Source organism: Bidens hawaiensis, unplaced genomic scaffold, assembly GCF_021521415.1.
Source record: "Bidens hawaiensis isolate Kalapana, Puna unplaced genomic scaffold, B.hawaiensis_p1.1 tig00028464_1, whole genome shotgun sequence".
NCBI lineage: Eukaryota > Viridiplantae > Streptophyta > Magnoliopsida > Asterales > Asteraceae > Bidens > Bidens hawaiensis.
The window spans coordinates 215,336-235,875 of NW_027494645.1; the positions used below are offsets into that span (position 1 = coordinate 215,336).

Here is a 20,540-nt window from a genome sequence, read left to right on the forward strand (position 1 = left end):
TTGATTTCTTTCTTAAACATATGTGTGTGTGTGTGTGTGTGTGTGTGTATGTATTGGATCATTTCAGAAGTTTTTTTACAGCGAGAAATGCGAGAAGTGAATGTGTAACTCCATTAATTCCTAATTTCACTCTCTTTCTTATGTGTAGGTGCGTTGTGTAGGTGCATATGTATGTGTGTAGGTACGTATGTTTGTATATGTGTATGTATGTTTGTATGTGTGTAGGTACATAGGTTTGAATGTGGCTTGGTACATTTATATGTTTGTATGTAGGTTTGAATGTATAATTAAGACATAAATACAACCAACCTACATATATGTATGTAACATCATATGAAAGTGAGTGAAATTAGAAATTAATGGAATTATACATTCACTTCTCGCACTTCTCGCTGTAATATCACTTCTCGCAATACCTTCCCACAAACATTTTTTTAAATAAAATGGTATAATTATAACTTATTAAGTTGTTGACTAGAAAAGCAACCCCAAAAGTTATTTATTTATTTATTTTTTATATAACGAGTTGTTTTGTATATTTAAAATTAAAAGTTCTGAAAAAGTTAATTGTCATCAAATTTAACCTGAACTTACTAAAAGTGAAGCGTAATTTTGTATAAATTTTACAAACCTACAATTAATCTTAAAATTAATTACCCGAATCGTTTGACGTGATTTATAACCCAAGTAGACTCTAGAGGGTTCCTAAGTTTATGGCGACAATATAAATAAATATTCCTAGGAAAACAAAAATCCAATCCCATCTTCATTCATCGACTCTGATCAAGCAAGAAAGAAATGAGCTATCAGGACTACCCACCACCAGGTAATATTTATTCATTCATTTCTGTTGATTTCAAATATCAAACTAACAACCTCCTCCTTATTAATTTGGTTTGGTTAAATTAAGGATACGGGTCTACATACCCTCCGCCATCGCAACCACCACCAGGCTACCCATCTGCACCACCACAACCGTACCCTCCACCGGGTTACCAGTACCCGGATCAATCAGGACAAGGCGGGTATTCGTATCCGCCACACCCGCATCATCCGCCTTCTTATCAAGGATATTATGCTCCAAATTATCCGCCTCAGCCGCAATACCAGGCTTACAACTATGATCATCATCATGATCAGGATGGCTGCTCTTCTTTCCTTAAGGGCTGGTATGTACTTCGGGTATGGTTGGGATTGCGTTTGAAAACAATTAAAAAGCCCCTAAGTTAAAAAGTGTTCGTTTTTTATTTTAGCCTTTTGATACGGTTAAATAGAAAAAAGCGTTTTGAAACTCAATCCCAAACATGCCCGACTCACTTTACACAGTAATGCAAAAAAGTTTAGGTAAGAGATGGTTGTCGTGGATTGTGGAATTGAACATTTTTTGTTTTGCAGTTTGGCGGCCCTTTGCTGCTGTTGTGTGTTGGAAGAGTGCTTCGGTTAGGGATTTTTGCGGGCGGTTAATTATTGGGATTTATTTGTGTGCTTCTTGTTTCATAATGGATTGGAGTGTATGTGTTGCCTGTGTTTATATTATTGGTGTTACAGTTGAATTGGCCAAGTTATGTTTGAATATGAAAAATGATTATTTATTCATTATGGAATGAAAGTGATAAGAACAAGAATAAAAGCAAGAACTTTTTTTTGTAATTATCAGGCATTTTGTATCTTTGTTACCTGCTTGAATCCCTACTATGATATATCTCCCAACACATTTGGAAATATTCTTTATTGCAGCATGCAAATTCTTTACTTCAACAGTTGGTGATCTTTCTGGTATATTGATGTGTGCAAGAACGATCACTGCCCGCTCACTATGATATTTAGCAGATTGTAATTTAAGTTTCTCACTTGCTCTGGTTTGAACCCTTCTTCCACTACAAAATATTAATCTTTTTCTTAGAACACCCAAAGATATAGAATCTATTTGCTGATGGCCTAGTGGTTCCTGGTGTTCATCCCACCAAATTGGTGTGGGTTTAAGTCTCACAAAGCAGACAACGGGTGGATTTTAGAAGTAGAATTAAAGGGTGTATTTTGTAGTTAAAAAATCAAATTCAAATAGTGAACGTGCTCGTGTGAGGTACTTGGTTAAAACAGTTGATGAACTTGGTCATTGCTGAAGGTTGCAGCGTGATGTGTGTTTTTACTGCAGTAGACTGGATGTGTGAAAACAGTAATTGATGCGGTCAGACTACTCGTACCCTTGACCATAACCGACCCATCCACGTCAAACGGATACCTAAGACCGAAGCCGGTTCAAGGGGGGAGCACAATTAACTCAGATTTATTCCATGATGAAGTTTGCTTTTACATATATAATTGTCTTTTAGATTAGAAAGAATCAAGCATAAGATGTCTTTTGTCTCAAAGGAACTCTCTTGTTCTTTGGAGCTTGATTTATTTTTCCTTTAGTCATATCCAACACACACATTTGACCTTAAAGAAAGGAAGTCGGTTACCCTTTTGGTTGTCGCAAAGAGTGACTCATTTCATGAATTCCTTAAGTGTCACCAAACCCGGACTCAGTTCCATCACAAGACTTCAAAATAAACCAAAAGGATGAACGATTAAAAACACATCGTCAAATACATCCTGCATGACCACAACATGGTAAAGTTCACCCTACATGACCATAACATGGTCAAATATACATCATTCAGAACCAAACATTATGAGATTATCAATGTCGATAAAGAACGTCCGGATTTCCATGGGTCCAAGTTCCACTACTAGCTTTTCAGGATCAACACCACCTCCCCTCACAACCTTCTCTTCTGATGAATCTTTCACTTTCCACTTTTAACCTCTTCCTATCCATCTCACCTCTTTCTTGATTACCAGATAGATTCATTTCTCTCACTTTCCTTATCTGGAATAAAAATTAACACAGATCAAAACAACAATCTCAGTATAAACTCCCATAATGAAAAGTTAAATACCTTTCTACTTGGAAACAGCTTCTTTAGCTCGACACTCGCCATTACAGAATAATCTTTGTCCTCCCCTACCTTTCAAAACCATACAAACAACCCTTTTAAGTATCATACTAAATGTCACACGACAAATTATTATAAAACATGTTGAAGTTGAACAAAAACCTCGTAAAGATGAGCCAATCGAAGGAGTACGGTTCCACTCTCAAGCTCCTGCAGTGATCAAATATTCACATACAGTATGATCAATGAATGGCCTCGATGAACAACACAGGTTTGCAAGATGATCAATGTATACCTGTAGAGTTATAATTGCTGTGTTGTTTGGCAAGCTATATGATTCATCAATCATTGAGAATGATGATACGTCAGAGTTTTTCCAATCATTTCCATCCTGCAACATATAAACATATATAAAGGACACATGAATGCACACATATAGAGATATGTATAATGATAGAAGATCATATTACTTGTTCTGCAAATGCTAACAGGAGTGGGGAATAAATTTCTTGACCAAATGTGCGACGCCACTTGGCACCATCTCCCACGGGATCAATTCTAATATAATACTTGCCCTGGACCTAAAAAACACCATACATGAATATTAAGTTAGCATTCTTTTTTTCTTTTTGTTTTTATTACTTTGCTAAGTGAACAAGAACGTGCTTACCACCAATCCCTTGCAATCATCAAGGACACATATCGTCTCATTTAGCACCTCACCAACGCCTTTAACATCATCGAATAACAGCCTCCTACAAAAACAATTTAAAAGTACGTGCTTCTATAAATGTTTATAATATTTGGAGGTGCCACATCATCAGTGACTGAAAATTGTACCTATGGAGCATTAGTTCTATTTGACCATCTTTTAAACTTGAGCCACCTACCGCACGATCCGCTAACACCGAAAGTTCCAAATTTCCATCCTTAACATAAGCTCCAAGGTTTATCTAAGCAACCATGAAAAAAAACAAGTCAAAACAATTATAAGAAACTCAAAACTTTTAAGTTATTATTTGAGCACATACTGGGTAATAATTTCCAGCAACTGGTTCGTTAACTTGCAGGTCCCAGTCGGTTCTGTAATTAAGAACCTACAAAACAGTGACTAATATCAGGCTGCAAACAAAGAGAGAAATATTAAGATACAAATATAGCTATATATCTATATATATACCCTTTTGATGAAGTCTCTCCCATTGGAATCAGTATAGAATGTTTTGTTTGTCTTTAAGGAAGTTGTAATCTGAGTTGTTATTTCTTTCCCGACACCATCATCTATAGGTATAGGTCCAATCTAGTTACCAAATTATAGAACATGAAATTAGATAGTATGCACGTGTTACCAGAAAACTGTCACCATGACATATAATCAAGCCACTGAAAACTTACAGTAAACTCAACTTCAGCATGCTCCTTCTCTTTGTATACACGAGTGACCTGATATATCCATGAGTTGAGCTGTTGATGCACCTCATCCATTAATGGACCTTTTATTACAGCAAAAGCTTTCTGTAATAGAACATGTAATGGGTCCTTGTGTTAAACTGTTAATTACCTCAAATCAAATAGGCCTAGAAAAAGAATAACTGCTTACCTGCCCTTCAGATTTTATTGGAAATGTGCCATTAGGACGGAAGATATAAGCTCCAGAGGCCTTCAAAAATCAGAAACAACTTCAGAAGATGAATAGAAGAGAAAAAAAATTACACAAATGGTCCCTGTGTTATTTTTAGATTTCACTTTTGGTTCTCAGGTATGTGAAAGTACACCACAGAACCCAACTTATGCACAACTGTAACATAGTAAGGGGTATTTTGGGCATTTAACACCACTTAACAACAAAAGTTAATCGCCCATACATGTCAGAGACCATTTTTGTTACGTTTATGTATAAGTTGGGACTGATAGTGCACTTTCTCATAATTGTGGACCAAAAGTAAAATCCGGATATACCACAAGGACCATTCATGTAATTTATTATACAAGAATGAAAAAAAAATGAACAGAATCAATGTACCTGATTTGTGCTATTATGCCCAGAATAGTAGCTATATGAGTGTACAATGGATTCTTCAACCTTGAATCATGTGCCGAGAAATGAATATTAATATTATGTTTGATAAAATCATATATCACACGGCTGCTACAACTTAATATAAGCTAACTACCAAGTTTCTGTTATTGATATAATGTGTAAGCTTTCCCTCATCTGTAGCATAATGCAGCTTCAAATTTCCTCCACCAACAATTACAGTTTTATCATTAGTACTATCTGAAGTCGACACTGTTGACATTGTTGAACTTGTATCTGCTAATCATTATTACACGTCATATTAATATCATCTCAACTGTTGTGAACCTTTATTTGTAACATTGACACAGTTGTAACAACAGGGTCAGTGAGTTGACCTGTGTGTTTGGCACTTGAGATAATGTAGGTGCTGAAACCGAGAGGCGGTACAGATGCTGTAAATCCAAGCCAATATTGGGGTGTAGTAGTTGGAGATTTACCAAGATATGCTTTAACATGATAATCCCTTGTGTTTAATGATGCATTGAAAATTGGAAGAAGCTGTGATTCAATTTCTTTTCCACTTGAATCTGAAATGATTAATTCATGAGAAGAAACCTGCAGCAACTCGCATTAGATCAAACAGAAACAATAGAACTTAAAAGTCAAAGTCAAGGTCAAGTTCAGCACGCACAGGAATTCGGACCACTTCTTCTCTCTTCCATCCTAAAGGGTTGTAGACAACTATCACCTACGAGGATAAGAGAGTTTACTATGATAGTCATCTAGACATCGAAAAATATAAGAAATTAATAAAAAAGAGATGAAGATTATGCATACCAAACTCTTTCCATCACTCAAAACAGCTTCTGATGGAGGACAATAACTTATGTTAAGTAGAGGACACTGATATATCAAACTACCAATTAGCCATTGACCAAATAGGTAGTTAAAATCACATAAATATTATCCACATTCAACCTGCTGAAACGTGCCAACTGATTTTTAATTTTCATGGTTTCCACTTGATTTTAATGATGTTAAGAACGCCAAAGAAGAAGCAACAACTTTCTCAGCCTGCATGTATGTAGTACTAGAATAATCAACACTAGCGGCTCTTGATTATTTAAACTAAATTTAACAATATCAATCAGCTCCATCTCAGCATAGCCCTTTGCAATACGCAGTGCATAGTCAGCAGCTACATGCTGCCTTTGGGTACCACTAACTGCATCATGATGTTGAGCAATTGCAAGAGCATCCCCTAGGGCATTTGTATTTGAACCAGAACCATTCCTGCCCTTGTAAAATTCTAACTGTCTTGCAGCCTGAATTTGCAGCAGAGTGTGAGATCTTAACAGAAGTACAGAACATAGCTTTTATTATAAAAATAGTTTCTATAATAAATGCAACTTACCACATAGTAAGCACTCATTGTCCTGACATAACCTTTAAAAGTTGGCCTGCTAGTAAAGTATCCAGTCCAATAGGTGTTTACTTTATCTGCATATCTAAAAGTTTTCATTTTCTTCTTTTAGAACATAAGATGAAGTACAGGGTTTCAATTTGTTTGACATTGAAGGATTGTACTCACGGGAAGAAGTCATCAGTTTTCAGAGGCCATGTTTCACCGGCTGCATATTTTGCATCTGTGTAAATGGATGGGGTAGAATATAGTGCATTCACACGCCCATCCTTAACAATAACAACTAACTTATTAGTTTCTTCACAGTATGTAAAGAAGTAAACGACATTCAAATGTGAAGAGGAATACCAGGTTAACATAATGTATAAATTTGTCTATCTGCCTGAACCATGAAACTGCATATTGATACCGAAAATCGGTTCCCATTGCCCACATTATATGGTTTGTCCTTGTTACATTAGCCTTCACCAAATATGAAACATAATTAAGAATATAACTACTTAAAACTACAAAAAGATTCCCATGCATGTAACAGTTACATACTTGAGCAACAGCAGCAGCTACAAAATCATTGACCCGTTCTTGAACATTGTAGTCAAAAAGGAGATGATCATCCTTCAAAACAGAGCAAATAAGCAAACCAAGAAAAGAAAATCAAACACAGCCACACAGGAATCAAAGATCACACAAGGTAATTGTGTTCTATGTCAATTACCTGAATAGGTTCAGACACATCATTTATCTCAAATGTGAAACCATCAGGGGGATCATAATGTCTGGGAAATATACCAGTAAATAACTGCACGTCACCACATAAAAACATTAACTAGCAGACCACTTAAACATTAACAACAAGCTAATAAACAAAACATCACCTGTGAAGATGAACCGAGAGACTTAGAACCCTGCCATACAAACTCAAGAGTCTTTTCATTTTTCCTCTTTTCCCTGTCTTGATAATCCATTCGAGCAAAGTACAGAGAGTCAAATCCCACCTGCAACATATTGCAGGTACGGTACATCAACCAAACATCACTTAAACTGTTCATTAAGTTATATCTCAGAAAGCTAATCAACTGTATACCTCAGCACCTAACAAGTAAGCCTGGACAACAGAGTGACCAAAAGGATCAATCTGCCAACCAACTCTAGGTTTCTGACCAAACTCCCGGTCGATAAACATGTGTCCCAAAGTTGTCTGGTCGATCAAATCTATATAATGCGGTGTCGCCTCATCGTGCATGCACATCCCCCCATTTCTTAATAGTGCAAAAATTAGGGTTAAGAATGAGTACATTTATACAACAAAATTAAAAGCTCAAAATCAATCAACACACATGAATTCAAGTTGACCGTTATTAACAAGCTCCTTGACCTTAGTTTTAAGTACTTCACTCTGCTGATTCCACCATCGCTGGAAAAACGCCTAGATTGAACGAATAAGGGGAAAAATAATCAATTATCAAATGGCAAATTGGATTTTGATAATCTCATCTTTTTACAGTTGACCGATAATAATCCCACCTCAAAAATATTTTGCCACTAGTCCCGCATTTGGCCCTACTTTTTCTCATTCGACCCATTAAAAACACTTAATTCCATTAAGTTTTTTTTTTCGAGTTCCAGTATGATGCTTTGGGGCTTTTGATAAGAAGAATGATACAAGTCGATTGATGTAAAACTTACCTCAAAATGGGGCTCCAATTTGGGTGTTTAAACTTCCAATTACCAAAAACCAAGCCGTTTGGAGCACTGTTTTGAGATAAGTTTTACATCAATCAACTTGTATTCTCCTTCGAATCAAAAGCCCTAAAACATCAGCTTGAATTAATATCAAAAGCCCTAAAACATCTGTTTGAAATTCGGAAAAACTTAAAAGGTCCAATGAAAACAATGAATATGAAATGTGGGACCGGTGACATCGAAGTGCGACTATTATCGGCGAACTACAAAAATGTGTGATTATTAAAGTCTAATTTGCCTTATCAAATTAATAACCTAATTACAACGAAATCGAATATACAAAATTAGAAACTTATTATTACAATTTCAACGTAGATGAACTTCCGATTCTTATCATCAATCAAAGCTGATATCACGGAATCCAACACGTTCTGAACACACGCGCCCTGTCCAATTTCAATTTCAATTAAATCAAACAACAGTTGACAGTTGATGATGAACTAATAATCAAATAAATGCATGTGCGCATAGAGAAGTAAAAACATACTCGAATTGAGTTATTAGCACCGGTGTAGTACTGATCGACTGTTTTGAGCCAGCCTACGTCATCGTGAGAGTGAGGTACGAGATGAACATTGAGCTTGTCAGCTTTGATTGTTTGAGCAGTGTCATACACCATGTACTTGCACTCCACGGCACAAAACCACACGAGGAGGATCAGTGTACTCAGCAAGCGATTCATCGTCTCCGGTGGCTATCTGCAACCTGAAAACGATAATAACAAAGGCCTTTGTTATGTGAGTGAGTGAGTGAGTGAGTGTTGTGGAAGTTGATTAGTATCCGTGACCTCAAGGTTATGAGCCTTGCGAGCTACCAAACTGCTCTACCCCGCGCCAAACAGAAGAACTGAAAACAAATATACAAGCAAGGATTGAATGCGCCCCTTTGCCGTAAGTGAAGTAAAGCTAACGATACGCATGGTGTAATAATGTCAAGGCTCTTTTATTTTTATTTTGTTTTGTTTTGTTTTGTTTTGTTTTGCCACCTACTTTACTTTGAATCAAAAGTGTGGATAAGGTTAAGTGTACGTGTAGTTTATCCAAAGTTCTAAACAAGTATTTCTACGAGTCAACAAAACATATATAATAAGGAATAACGCAATATTATTATTATTATTATTATTATTATTATTATATAGTGATGTAAACATCTTAACCTATACTTTAAAGGATGAGTAACACTAGCTTGACCCAGCATAAGTGACATTTTATGAAATACCTGACTTCAACGCACAAGCAATATGTGGCACAAGCAATATACTAGTGGACGACACGTAAGAAAAAGACAAAATTATTTAAATATGATTGCTCATAGTAATAATGTAATATGTTGCTACTTTTGTAAAAGAAAATGAAATACTTTTACTTAATTCTTATTGTTGGTTATGAAAAGTAGAAGTTGATAAAATTTTCTACTAACGGAACTTTATGTGGCGGTGAACCTGGTTTCATTTAGTTATGTGGTGTTATACTGTTATTGGGTTTAATTTGATTTTATGTTGTTGTTAGCTTTTATTTAGTCTCTGCATTTGACTTAAGTTTTAAATCCCCAATTTTTAAGATAGTGATATGAAGTTACAAAACGGATTTGTGTTATGTTTTTCTTCGTTGGCCTATGGTGTTTTCTATTCAAGTTTGTAATTCCTGATATATTTGCCCTTAATTAGTCTTTGGGAGTGCAATCAACCATTTGTGGTTCATGTTATTAGTGTTGTGCATGACAACCATAGCATTGAGGACTCTGGACCCTCTACTGTAAAAACCTTTCGGTTTGTGTTTGATGGTGTTTTACCTGATACTTAGCAAGTGCATTGTGCATGCGGGGTTTGTATTGTTACATGTAGTCGATTGTACCCACTTTGATGTTGACGCGATGATGCATAGCGGAGCATTGAGGGTTATGATGCTCGCCTAACCCTTTTATTGTGAAAACTTCAATATATTCAGATATGATTTTCACCCTAACTTGACTTCACTTTTAAATGGTTAAATGTCAAAGAGATAGAGGCGATGATGATTCAAAAAATATTGTTGTGATTATTTTTTTTTTCGTTGCAATTTATTTGCAGCTACAATAAGCTAGCGCTTCTGAGCCTTCTAAAACTTTCTTTGATATAAATGACTGATTTTGTGGTATTATCTGGACGCTATTAGTCATTTACGTTACTGTTTCACAACCCTTCGCAACACAAGGGTCATAGTACTAGTTTTCTACTAATGCATGTTACAATTTTATACAAAACTCTCTTTTATTATTTGATTAGGTTAAAGCTAAATAAAATTTTTTCCTATAAATTTGTTCGCAATCTACATACTTGCATGTAAAACTGTTTAGACTGAGTGTTGTAGTCATAGACTCATAGGAGGTGTGCCAGCCACCTGCCACATAAGCAAGTGAGGAACCAACCACTATGATTTTTTGTTATTTTTCTTGAAATTTTTTTGGAGGTCTTTTTTAGTCAAAAATCTTTCTCACACTTCTCTTTTTTGTCTTATTTCGTATTTTAACATTTTCCAACAACCATAATGGTGTTTGTGAAATCAACGTTGGTTGTTTTGGTTCCAGAAACAATATATAACGCCATGGTTTTGTTCTTGACGGGATTAATACCTAATCACTTGTAGGTGATCAAGTCCCGTATCGATAATCAACACACGAATTAAACGATTAACTCTCGTTTATATTAATCGGAAAATATAACTCTAAAAAACTGATTACAAATCTCTCAAACCATAACTCGGTTTGACTCTTGATGAACCCTATCTCGGTTACACCAACTCCACACACTCCAATGTCTAACCATAACTCTGTTTATATAGACTAACCTAACTTGCTAGCCAAGACATTATCAAATATTATAAAACCCTAATTCTTGGGTTGGGCCTTACACTTGGGCCAAACAACAATTGACCCAACAATCACCCCCGCAATTGTTGTACCCGAGTCACCCGACTCACCCCTAATTTCCTACTCGAAATTGGCGGGTCTTCAACTTCACGCTTGTCAGCATTCTCTTGTTTCTTTCGAGGCTTTTCATGATCTCTTGCAATGTTCTTTGGGCTCCACTTGGCTAGAAGACACACTTGCTTCGTTTGATCATTAGACGCCTTCCCTTGGGCTTGAATCACTTCCTTGACCACGCGTTTAGTTTCTTGAACTCTCTTCTTTGGACTTTAAATTTTGGAACTTGGATATTTGATTGGAACCCGACTCGTAACAGGCTTGTCTTCTTTCAGTCCAATACTTTGAAGATCCCTACCTGCAAAATTCTTCACTCCAATGATAGCTCGTTTACCGGGACTTGTTATCTTGATGCTAATCTTGTATAATCGATTCTTAGTCCTTGTCACCTTCATCAAAAGCTTACCTGCATCATCTTTAATGGTTAGAAAATCATGTTTCTTGTGAATCTCGCATCCACCTTCCGTTGCTAAACCAAGACTTATGATATTGCACTGTAGGCTCGGGATGTAGTAGACATCAGTCAACAAACGTTGCTCCCCCGTTTTTTCTTTAATTAAGACCGACCCTTTTCCCCGAATATCAATACAAGAATCATCTCCAAACTTCACCGTTCCCGTGACTTGTTTATTCAATTCATAAAAATATGCTTTATTACCCGTCATGTGATTCGATGCTCCGTTATCGAGATACCAAACATCTTTCTCCATCAGTTCAATTTCGAAACGCTTTGGAATCACACAATCTTCATTCAGAAAAACCGTTTTCTGATCACCTTTTATCATAAATAAACTTGGATCAAAATCATCAATTTTGTTCAAATTAGACTCTTCCTTTTTCTTCATACGTTCCGAACACGAAGACGCAAAGTGACCGAACTCATCACAACGGTAACACTGAACCTGTGACATATCCTTCCTTCTCCATTGACGATCCTTTCTTTGACCCGTATACCTTGACCCACGATGTTGACCATCTCAGTTTTCACAACCATATTGATCCTCATCCTCTCAGTCTTGACCTCTGGTTTCCCGGCCTCTTCCACGTCCCTGTGGACTCGGCCAACCCTTACCTCGGCTACCAGACTGATCATACGACTTCCCTTTGTAATTATTTTCTGTCCGATTGAAAAGTAACTGACCTTGTGAATTTGAAGCGCGTCCTCTACCCCGTAGACGTTCCTCAAACGCCTTAAGTCTTCCAACAACATATTCAAACCTCATACTATCGAGAACCCGTTTGCTCGCAAAATAATTTAAACTTTGGTTAAAACTTAACTCGTTTAATCCAATAAAATACGAACCCTAAATTAAACCGATTTGTTCAACTCAAATAAAATATCCGGCAAAAGTGTTTAAAGCAACTTGTTTAACCAAACAAGAACTCAACCAAGAAAGAAAAAAAAAACTAACTTGAGACTTTTTTTGTTTCTTTCGAATTCCTCCTGGAATAATTCAATTTCCTCCTTTCGTAACCTAAGCCCCTGTTGACTTTTGTGATACACCTTTTACAAAATTTTCCACAAAAAACTAATCCTATTAGGCCATGTGTAATGGGCGATGGTTAGGGCGAAACGGGGCGATAAAGGGCTAGAACACCGCCACCCTCCCCGGGCGATAATTGGGCGAAAGGGGCGGGGGCGGGGTTTACTTGTCGCCGGTTGGAGAAGAAAAATAATAATATTATAATAATATGACCGTTTGACAACGATCAAATTTAAAAAAAAAATAAAAAATTAAACAATATATATATATAAACATACACCCTTCTTCTTCATTTTGTATCTATTTTATACACAAATCATACCCAAATTCTTACAAAAAATAAACAAAATGAATCCTAGAAATAAACCCGAACCAACCGAACTACCAACTCCCTGGTTTTGGTCAAGCGTATGGTTCGCAATCGAACCAACCGAACTACCAATTCCCTGGTTTCGGTCAAACGTATGGTTCGCAATCGAGCCAACCAAACTTACAAGGAACCCGATGAACCCGAACCAACCGAGCAATCCGTATCAATTTTCCGACCCGAACCTAAACATCTACGCCAACTATCTCAGCCCGCAAAACACAATGCCGGCGTTCGGGTCTACACCACCGGATTCGGAGCCGGTGACGGTGCCGGAGACGCAAACGTCACGGTCCTCCGGTTCAAGCAAAAAGGCGACCCGTAAACACAAAAAGAAACAACCGGGGGAGCCGATGGCGCAACGTGATCCATACAAGCATTGGAGCGAGGAGGAGGTGGCCCTCGCAAGGGCTTGGATCGTCATTTCAGAGGATCCCGACGTCGGTAAGTTTTTTAATATTAAGTATTTATTAAAAATGTATTTAGTGTTTATAAAAATGTATACTAATTGTGACAAATAATTTTAATTTGTAACTAACTTTCAAGCCACCAGGATGTTTTGGAAGAAAGTCTTTGAAGTTTGGCTCGCGATAACCAATAAACCTGAAGACTACCGAGGAAAAGAAGCGGTTCAAGCCCACTGGAAGGGGCTTAACGCCGATTGTCAAAAATTTGTCGGGATAATTAATCGGTTGCAGGGGTCCGGCTGGCGTAGCGGGCATAACGACGACGACATTATAACTCAAGCCTTGAGCGACTTTCGAGCTCAGGGACAAACTTTTGAGCGGCCCGGGAAACCGTTCAAGTATTTGAATTGTTGGAAAAAACTACGCGGGTGCGCGAAATGGAGCGGTGGGTACCAACTGTTCCCGTCGCCCGACGAGCCGGCTCATACCGACAATCAAAAAGGTCGAAGACATCGTCGTCGACAAATCCGAGCACACCAAACACACCCTCCGATGCTCGTAGCTTCTTCCTGGACGACACGGTCAATTTAGCCGACGATGTTGATATAGCCGACGACGAAGAGGTAGAGGAGTTGCCTCGACCACGCGGGAGATCGAGAAAAAATAAAGGGGAAGGTTCGTCGTCAACACGATTCAATACGGAGCCCGTTGAAATAAACGAGTTGGTCGGTCGTTTGGAAACAAATGCTACGGTAATAGGAAACGACCTTCGAGCATCCAACAAACAACAAGAAAAGCTGAACCAGGCGTTGGAATTACGTCAAATGAAAGACGACTACGAATCCCTCAAAGCGGAGGGGTTTCACGAGGAAGCCGCATTATTGTTTCAACGACGACGTGAAAAAATGCGCGAATATTACGGATATTAGTTTCTTTTTTTAGTTATGGTTTTTTTAATTTTTTTCTTTAGTTGTGTTTTTTTATATTTTTAGTTATGTATTTTTTTTAGTTATGTATTTTTTTGTATTTTTTTTAATTTTAATGCATTATTTAATTATTTAAATAAATTGATTTTTATTTAATTAGTTTAATTATAAAAAGAAAATAATAAAAAAGACATTGTGGGCCCAACTTGTAGCCCCTACACCATTACACCCCAAAAACAAATTTCCACTCCATGCTGACTGGGCACCACGTGTCACAATTCGCCCCCAATTGTAGCCTCTCCACTACATATGGCCTTATCGACACCTGTGCACCAAAATTTAAGCCTCTGCCTTTTGTGGCAATTTTGTAATTCCTTAATCACAGAACAATAATACCACGGAAGCAATTTTTTCGATAAAAAGAAACTTTTGGCGTTGAACACTCGTAGCCCGCCGGAAAACCAAAACCAAACACTATTTGTTTTGATGTAAATAATCTTTTGCAACACCTTGATCGGAAACCCAACTCGGTTCCAATATACGCCGAATGATAACTCCTCCTCAAGCTACCGATCGCCGCCGACCGATTATCAATTTCTTGAACTTGGCTCTGATACCAATTCAAGTCCCGTATCGATAATCAACACACGAATTAAACGACAACTCGATGGTTATTGGGTGTTGGCCTTCCTCACCAAAACCATTGCGCCCACCATTCCATCATTTCCAATAAAATCCGATCAACTATAATATGCATGTCAAAACCGACTAACAAATTATCAATTTTTATAAGATCAACTTTAATATAAATGTCAAAACCAACCAACAAATTGTCAATCTTTGCAAACATTGAAATTGAGTATTACCAAAGCTGATCTCTAGCCTTTTTGAGTCCTCACATATACCATTTAAAATAGTTTATGAATGTACACTTAACACCTAATCAGGGCCGACTCAACGTCCACGAAGGTTTAAAACTAACTAAAATGTTGAGTCTTTTTTCTTTTCCTTTCTTTATGTGTATAGCGCTAGAGAGTATACAAGAACTACAAAATTGCACTAATTTTGACGTTATTTTACTAATCTCGTGAAAATAACGTTAAAAGTGGCGGAAGGTTAATCAGGCATCATGTGGTGGCGTTGATAGCCGAAAGACAAGGGCACATGCACCGATCAGCCGGTGTCCCGATGATTGAGTGCTATGTGCCTTATATCCAAGGCTTGATGCAAAACTACTATCGAGCCGGGGTCTCACCGGAAGCAGCCTCTCTATCCCTATGGGATAGAGGTAAGGCTGTCTACATCTTACCCTCCTCAGACCCTACCATAGCATTGCTATTGGTGGGATATACTGAGTACGATGATGATGATGATGCACTGATAATAGATATGAAGCAATCTTCATTAGCTTGTGGCCTATCAATGAGTTACTAATTCTAGAAGAACTCTAATTTCAAAATTTTATAATACATAACTCTGATTTAAAATGGAGGCCATCTAAAAGTGGAGGCCTAAAGCCATGACCTCATTTGGCTTACTCACGAGACGGCCCTGCACCTAATAACCCATATTATTACTTATCCTAAAGGTCTTCGGCTTCTTGTGCATTTTGATCATTATAAAAAGGCTAATGACACCAAAATAGACAAATTGTATCAGACTTGTCAGTAATTAAGTGAGACTTTCTCTTAAATGTTTCTCCAATGATTGATAATAAATAAACTTTTGGACTACACTTTATACAATGATCACACACCAATCTCAAACTTTATATATTCACAAACAAAAAACAAAAATCAAACATAATAAATAAAACAAATAAACTTTTGGGCTCAATTCTAAAACAGATTAATAGTTCACAATTCAAAACTGCATCTTATACTACCACAATATATAAAAGTATAAAACCCACAAATGGTAGTGCAACAAAGTTTATATAATAGCAGTACATGCATGATTTCATTTTCTGAATGCCCTATTGAAATAACAAGTAACACATGCATTACGAAGTTGTACCAAGTCTACAGCGCATGAGAAGTCCTACGCATTAAGAAGTTGTACCGGGATCACTAATCACACCCAAGAAATCATCTTTAATCGTACCAATGCAAAACTGCAAAGCAACAACCACATTATATAAATTCAATATGTTTTAAAGAGACATAATATATATAATTTGTAAAAAAACAAACACGCATTAATATTAAAAATAAAAAGAAAACATGATTTGTACTCGAGCTCGATAAGTAAAGCTTCGACTCGGGTTTGTTTATTAAGCGAGCTTATTTTTAGGCTCAAGCCCATTTAAGCTCGGCTCAATTGACCTTTTAGCAAGCGAGCCGATCTCGAGTAGCTTGACTAGTTTACACAATTCAACCTCCACAGTTACGTAAATTATAATAATTGTGTTTTTGAAATAACTTATGCCATACAATTTCAGTGGCATCAACTCGAGTCCCAATGATTTTCAACCGAACCTCACTATCCTTTTGAATTTTTACCTGAAAAAAACCCAAAAAACACGACAATAGCAATCAAAAATACATCGCCGAATGACAACGATAAAATATAAAACTTTGAATAAATATGGTTCATACAGATCCATCAGAAGTTGTGTAATTAGGCATATCACCCGACTGAAACTCCATGTCATCAGGTATCAACTAAAAGAAGATTAAAAAAGAACAATTATGATCTCATAATCAACACACGTGTTCTTTATGTAATTAGCAAATAGCTAAATAGGATTAACTCACATGGTTTGACACAAAGATTTGAACAGGCCCGGCTTCAGCAAAGAAACCCATCTGCAAAATTTGGCAATCGATTACTTTATTTAGCCAAAAATGTATTTTTATAAAAAGAAAACATTCTGCTTAAAGTATATAACAACCTTATTAACCATGGAGACCACAGCCTCTAGTATCTCTCCTTTAAAAGGCCGAAAGACAACACACTGATACTTGACAGGAAAAGTGACGAAACCCGTGCCATCGCGAATAAGCCCTTTGCCGACATTCTCTATGCCTGTTATGGCAACAACAAACCCATGTCGTCCACTGCAAATAAAAAGAAAATGAAATTAGACATAAGTTAGGTTATATATGACACCAAAACAGTTGCAGGATGTGGAAATTAGAACCTGCAAGTACCCTCCACATCTTTCATGAGCTTTGCAACAAGCTTTTCGCGAAGGTCACGGCCAAAATGACGAGGGTGAAGCTGCATGTTTCGTTCCAGGACTATGTGGAAAAACATATTTCCTAAAACTACAAAATAGAGTACAATTCAAAACTATTTAGCAATTTCAATATATAACAATATGGGTTTTGTATCAATGCTATCACTACAGCAGGTCGGACCGAGACAGAACATGGAGCAGGTTAGGGCTTCAGGCTATGGTGAACAAGTTTTTCGAATTCCTTTCGGTCTCCACAAAATCTCATTCACGGGTTCATTTACTACTTGAAGCTCCATATTAATCTACTTAAATGGTTTATACATTACCAAAGCATAAGTAAATAGCAAATTTACGCCAAAATTGTAAACGAATTAATAAACTATATTCATGGCGGCATCCGGTTCTTAAATCCGGTGCACCGGTAAGGAACCCTGGGTCAGGTTCTGAAACCATTGTTCTTATGCCTAGACCTAAAAACCTAGGGTTTCCAACACTTAAAAGCCTAAAACTATATAATTGACGCTAACAGTGAAATGTCCAAAGCATCTGTAAAACTGATAAACTAATCCCAAATTCATAAGGTTATATTATTATAGCAGGATATAAAAGTAGCTAATTTTCACAGTTTTACTAAAATTTAGGGTTTGCAAAATTTAGAATCAAAGGAGGTTAAAATAGAGAATCGGTCAGACTAACCGGTTGAAGCTCGGAGTGAATTCAAATCTTCAATTGTGAGTATTGAATTCAGATAATCAGAACCCACTTCAATAGGTGCTTTCGGGTGAAATATATAAATATATATATATGCTGAAATCATCGAGAATTGATTTTAATGGACTACCCGGTAAAAAAGTTTATGGGCTCTTTGTTAGCAAAGACCAATAATGTGGGCCTTTTAAAATCATTTTGTAGTTACCATCACCAGACCGTAAACATGTTGAACTTGTTACACATGTTTTGAGCATTCTGACATGAATACAAAGGATAAATGAATCAAGTATCGAAAAATGTTTATTATTGTGAAAATATTTTTATTTCATAAAATAAATTCTCATAAGACTCATAAATATTTTGTTGGCATGTGTTTATTTTAATTACTATTGGCGTGTAAATTTAATAAAATGTTCGTTAACATTGTAAATTTTGAATACTTAGATCTAAAGTCCAAATGAATGCACTTGAAAGTAGACGTGCACAAAAAAAACCGGTTCCGGAACCTAACTGGTGGAACTGAACCGGAACCGGTTCCAGTTCCAACCCGGTTGGTACAATACCCGGTTTGGGTATTTTTGTACCCGAAAATCGTACGCGGTTCTCATATTTGTATGTTAGTATCAGTTCCAACCCGGTTCCTACCCGGTTCTTAATTGTAACCGGTTCGGTTCGTACCCGGAAAAACCGGTTCCGGCGGGTTTTTTTTTGAAGAGTCAAACAAAAGTCAAAGTAGTCGTTGGAACCGGTTCCAACGGTAATATAGCCGTTGGAACCGGTTTTTTAGCCACCAATTAGCCGTTGGAACCGGTTCCAACGGTAATATAGCCGTTGGAACCGGTTTTTGAGAGACAATAGATCCGTTGGAACCGGTTCCAACGGTAATATAGCCGTTGGAACCGGTTTTTGATGCCCAAACCTATATATAACTTGTTTTCCACCACTAATTTCACCACCAAACTCAAAAACAAACTAAAATACTACTCCTTTAGCAAACCCGTTCCGTTACCCGACCATCCAACTAAATATTATTATGGCACCCATCAAAAAAACTAACAAGAAGGCTAAGAAGAGTGTTTTTGTTGCCCCCGTTCCTGTTACGGAGGACCCAAGAGTTGTTACGGTAGTCAACCATAACCGCAACCAAGACATATGGAAGAATTGGGATTTGATTGTGGATGACGAAGGTTATCAAAAGGCTCGTTGCAAACTATGTGGTTCAATATTAAAGCACGATTCCAACTCTACTTTGAGAAAGCACATCGAGAAGCCATATTGCAAGGCGTTGAAAGGGATTGGCGCGACCGATCAAATTGACTTGGGTAAAGATGGTACACTATTTCGTTACAACACGACTCAAGTTCAAGATAGAATGACAAAGTTCGTTATTCAACGAGGTTTGCCGTTTAACCACTTTGATGACCCGGAGTTGACGTCGTTGATTCGCGAAACTCTACAACCGAGATACACACATGTAAGTCGTACTACCTTAAGACGTCATTGTATCAGGTTGTGGGAGTGTGCTAAAAAAGAGTTAATCGAGTCTTTTCATTCTTTAGAAGCCATGGTTAGTTTAACTACCGATGTTTGGTCGGCACCACACGGGTTGCCCGAATCATACATATGTGTCACAGCTCATTGGGTTGATCCGGTGACATGGCAATTGATGAAACGCACCATCGCTTTTGAAAACTTCCCGTTCCCACATACCCGAAAAATTGTTTGAATTACTTGATGAAGTTATAACGACTTACAACTTGAGAAATAAAATATTTTCGATTTCGTTTGACAACGCTTCAAACAATACTAAGGCGGATGAAAAATTTATCATTAAATATTCACCACCTTGTTTCGGGGATTTTTTTCATGTCCGATGTGTTGCACATATCATCAACTTGGTTGTTCAAATAGGTCTTGACAATGAAAACATTTGTGATGATTTAAAATACTTTAGACTTATGTTACAAGATGTCTTCAAAAGTGGTAAAAGAAGCATCTTGAATATAAGAACTATTGCAAGTCGGTTGAAAGAAAGTATTTGGGGCCGAATTGGGACGTTCCAACCCGTTGGAACTCAACTTGTCATATGTTAAAGTGTGCTTTTGCCCAACGCCAAACTTTACAAGCTTTTCATAACAATCTTGTTGAAGAACGCGAGGCCGATATGTTTCCGGAAAGTGTTTGGGTCAAAGTCGGTTATTTATTGGAGTATCTTGAAGTGTTCAAAAAGTCAACAACAAAATTATCGGGAGTCTATTACCCTACTAGTTGTTGGGTTTTGCAAGAATTGTACTATATGTCTTGTGTTTTTAAAAGCTTTGCGAAGAAGAACAAACTCTTCGAAAATATTGTTGCAGTGATGAAAGAAAAGTTCATAA

The 20,540-nt window shown here is 37.1% G+C and overlaps 2 protein-coding genes and 1 pseudogene across 3 annotated transcripts; 1 reads left to right on the forward strand and 2 right to left on the reverse strand.

The window, feature by feature from the left end:
• Nucleotides 1-725: 725 nt before the first annotated feature.
• On the forward strand, nucleotides 726-1,617 carry LOC143577104 (uncharacterized). Its single transcript, XM_077061036.1, has 3 exons — nucleotides 726-826; nucleotides 911-1,169; nucleotides 1,396-1,617. The coding sequence occupies exons 1-3, from the start codon at nucleotides 799-801 to the stop codon at nucleotides 1,442-1,444; spliced, it is 336 nt and encodes a 111-aa protein (XP_076917151.1). The 5' UTR covers nucleotides 726-798; the 3' UTR covers nucleotides 1,445-1,617.
• A 953-nt stretch (nucleotides 1,618-2,570) lies between these two features.
• LOC143577101 (alpha-mannosidase At3g26720-like) lies at nucleotides 2,571-12,296 on the reverse strand (annotated as a pseudogene). Its single transcript, XR_013143061.1, has 29 exons — nucleotides 11,934-12,296; nucleotides 8,613-8,819; nucleotides 8,428-8,511; nucleotides 7,720-7,808; nucleotides 7,467-7,641; nucleotides 7,258-7,377; nucleotides 7,098-7,181; nucleotides 6,926-6,997; nucleotides 6,731-6,844; nucleotides 6,551-6,651; nucleotides 6,374-6,467; nucleotides 6,099-6,284; nucleotides 5,938-6,033; nucleotides 5,797-5,862; nucleotides 5,651-5,707; nucleotides 5,355-5,574; nucleotides 5,114-5,253; nucleotides 4,963-5,022; nucleotides 4,540-4,599; nucleotides 4,335-4,454; nucleotides 4,120-4,239; nucleotides 3,971-4,036; nucleotides 3,780-3,892; nucleotides 3,610-3,694; nucleotides 3,410-3,520; nucleotides 3,235-3,330; nucleotides 3,102-3,149; nucleotides 2,943-3,011; nucleotides 2,571-2,872 (listed from the first exon to the last, which is right to left on the reverse strand). The product of XR_013143061.1 is annotated as an alpha-mannosidase At3g26720-like (transcript).
• Nucleotides 12,297-16,080: 3,784 nt separating this feature from the next.
• Nucleotides 16,081-17,650, reverse strand: LOC143577105 (DNA-directed RNA polymerase II subunit RPB7). The gene is made up of 6 exons (XM_077061037.1): nucleotides 17,413-17,650; nucleotides 17,164-17,329; nucleotides 17,027-17,077; nucleotides 16,868-16,933; nucleotides 16,703-16,771; nucleotides 16,081-16,383 (listed from the first exon to the last, which is right to left on the reverse strand). The coding sequence occupies exons 1-6, from the start codon at nucleotides 17,526-17,528 to the stop codon at nucleotides 16,318-16,320; spliced, it is 534 nt and encodes a 177-aa protein (XP_076917152.1). The 5' UTR covers nucleotides 17,529-17,650; the 3' UTR covers nucleotides 16,081-16,317.
• Between the last annotated feature and the right edge of the window lie 2,890 nt (nucleotides 17,651-20,540).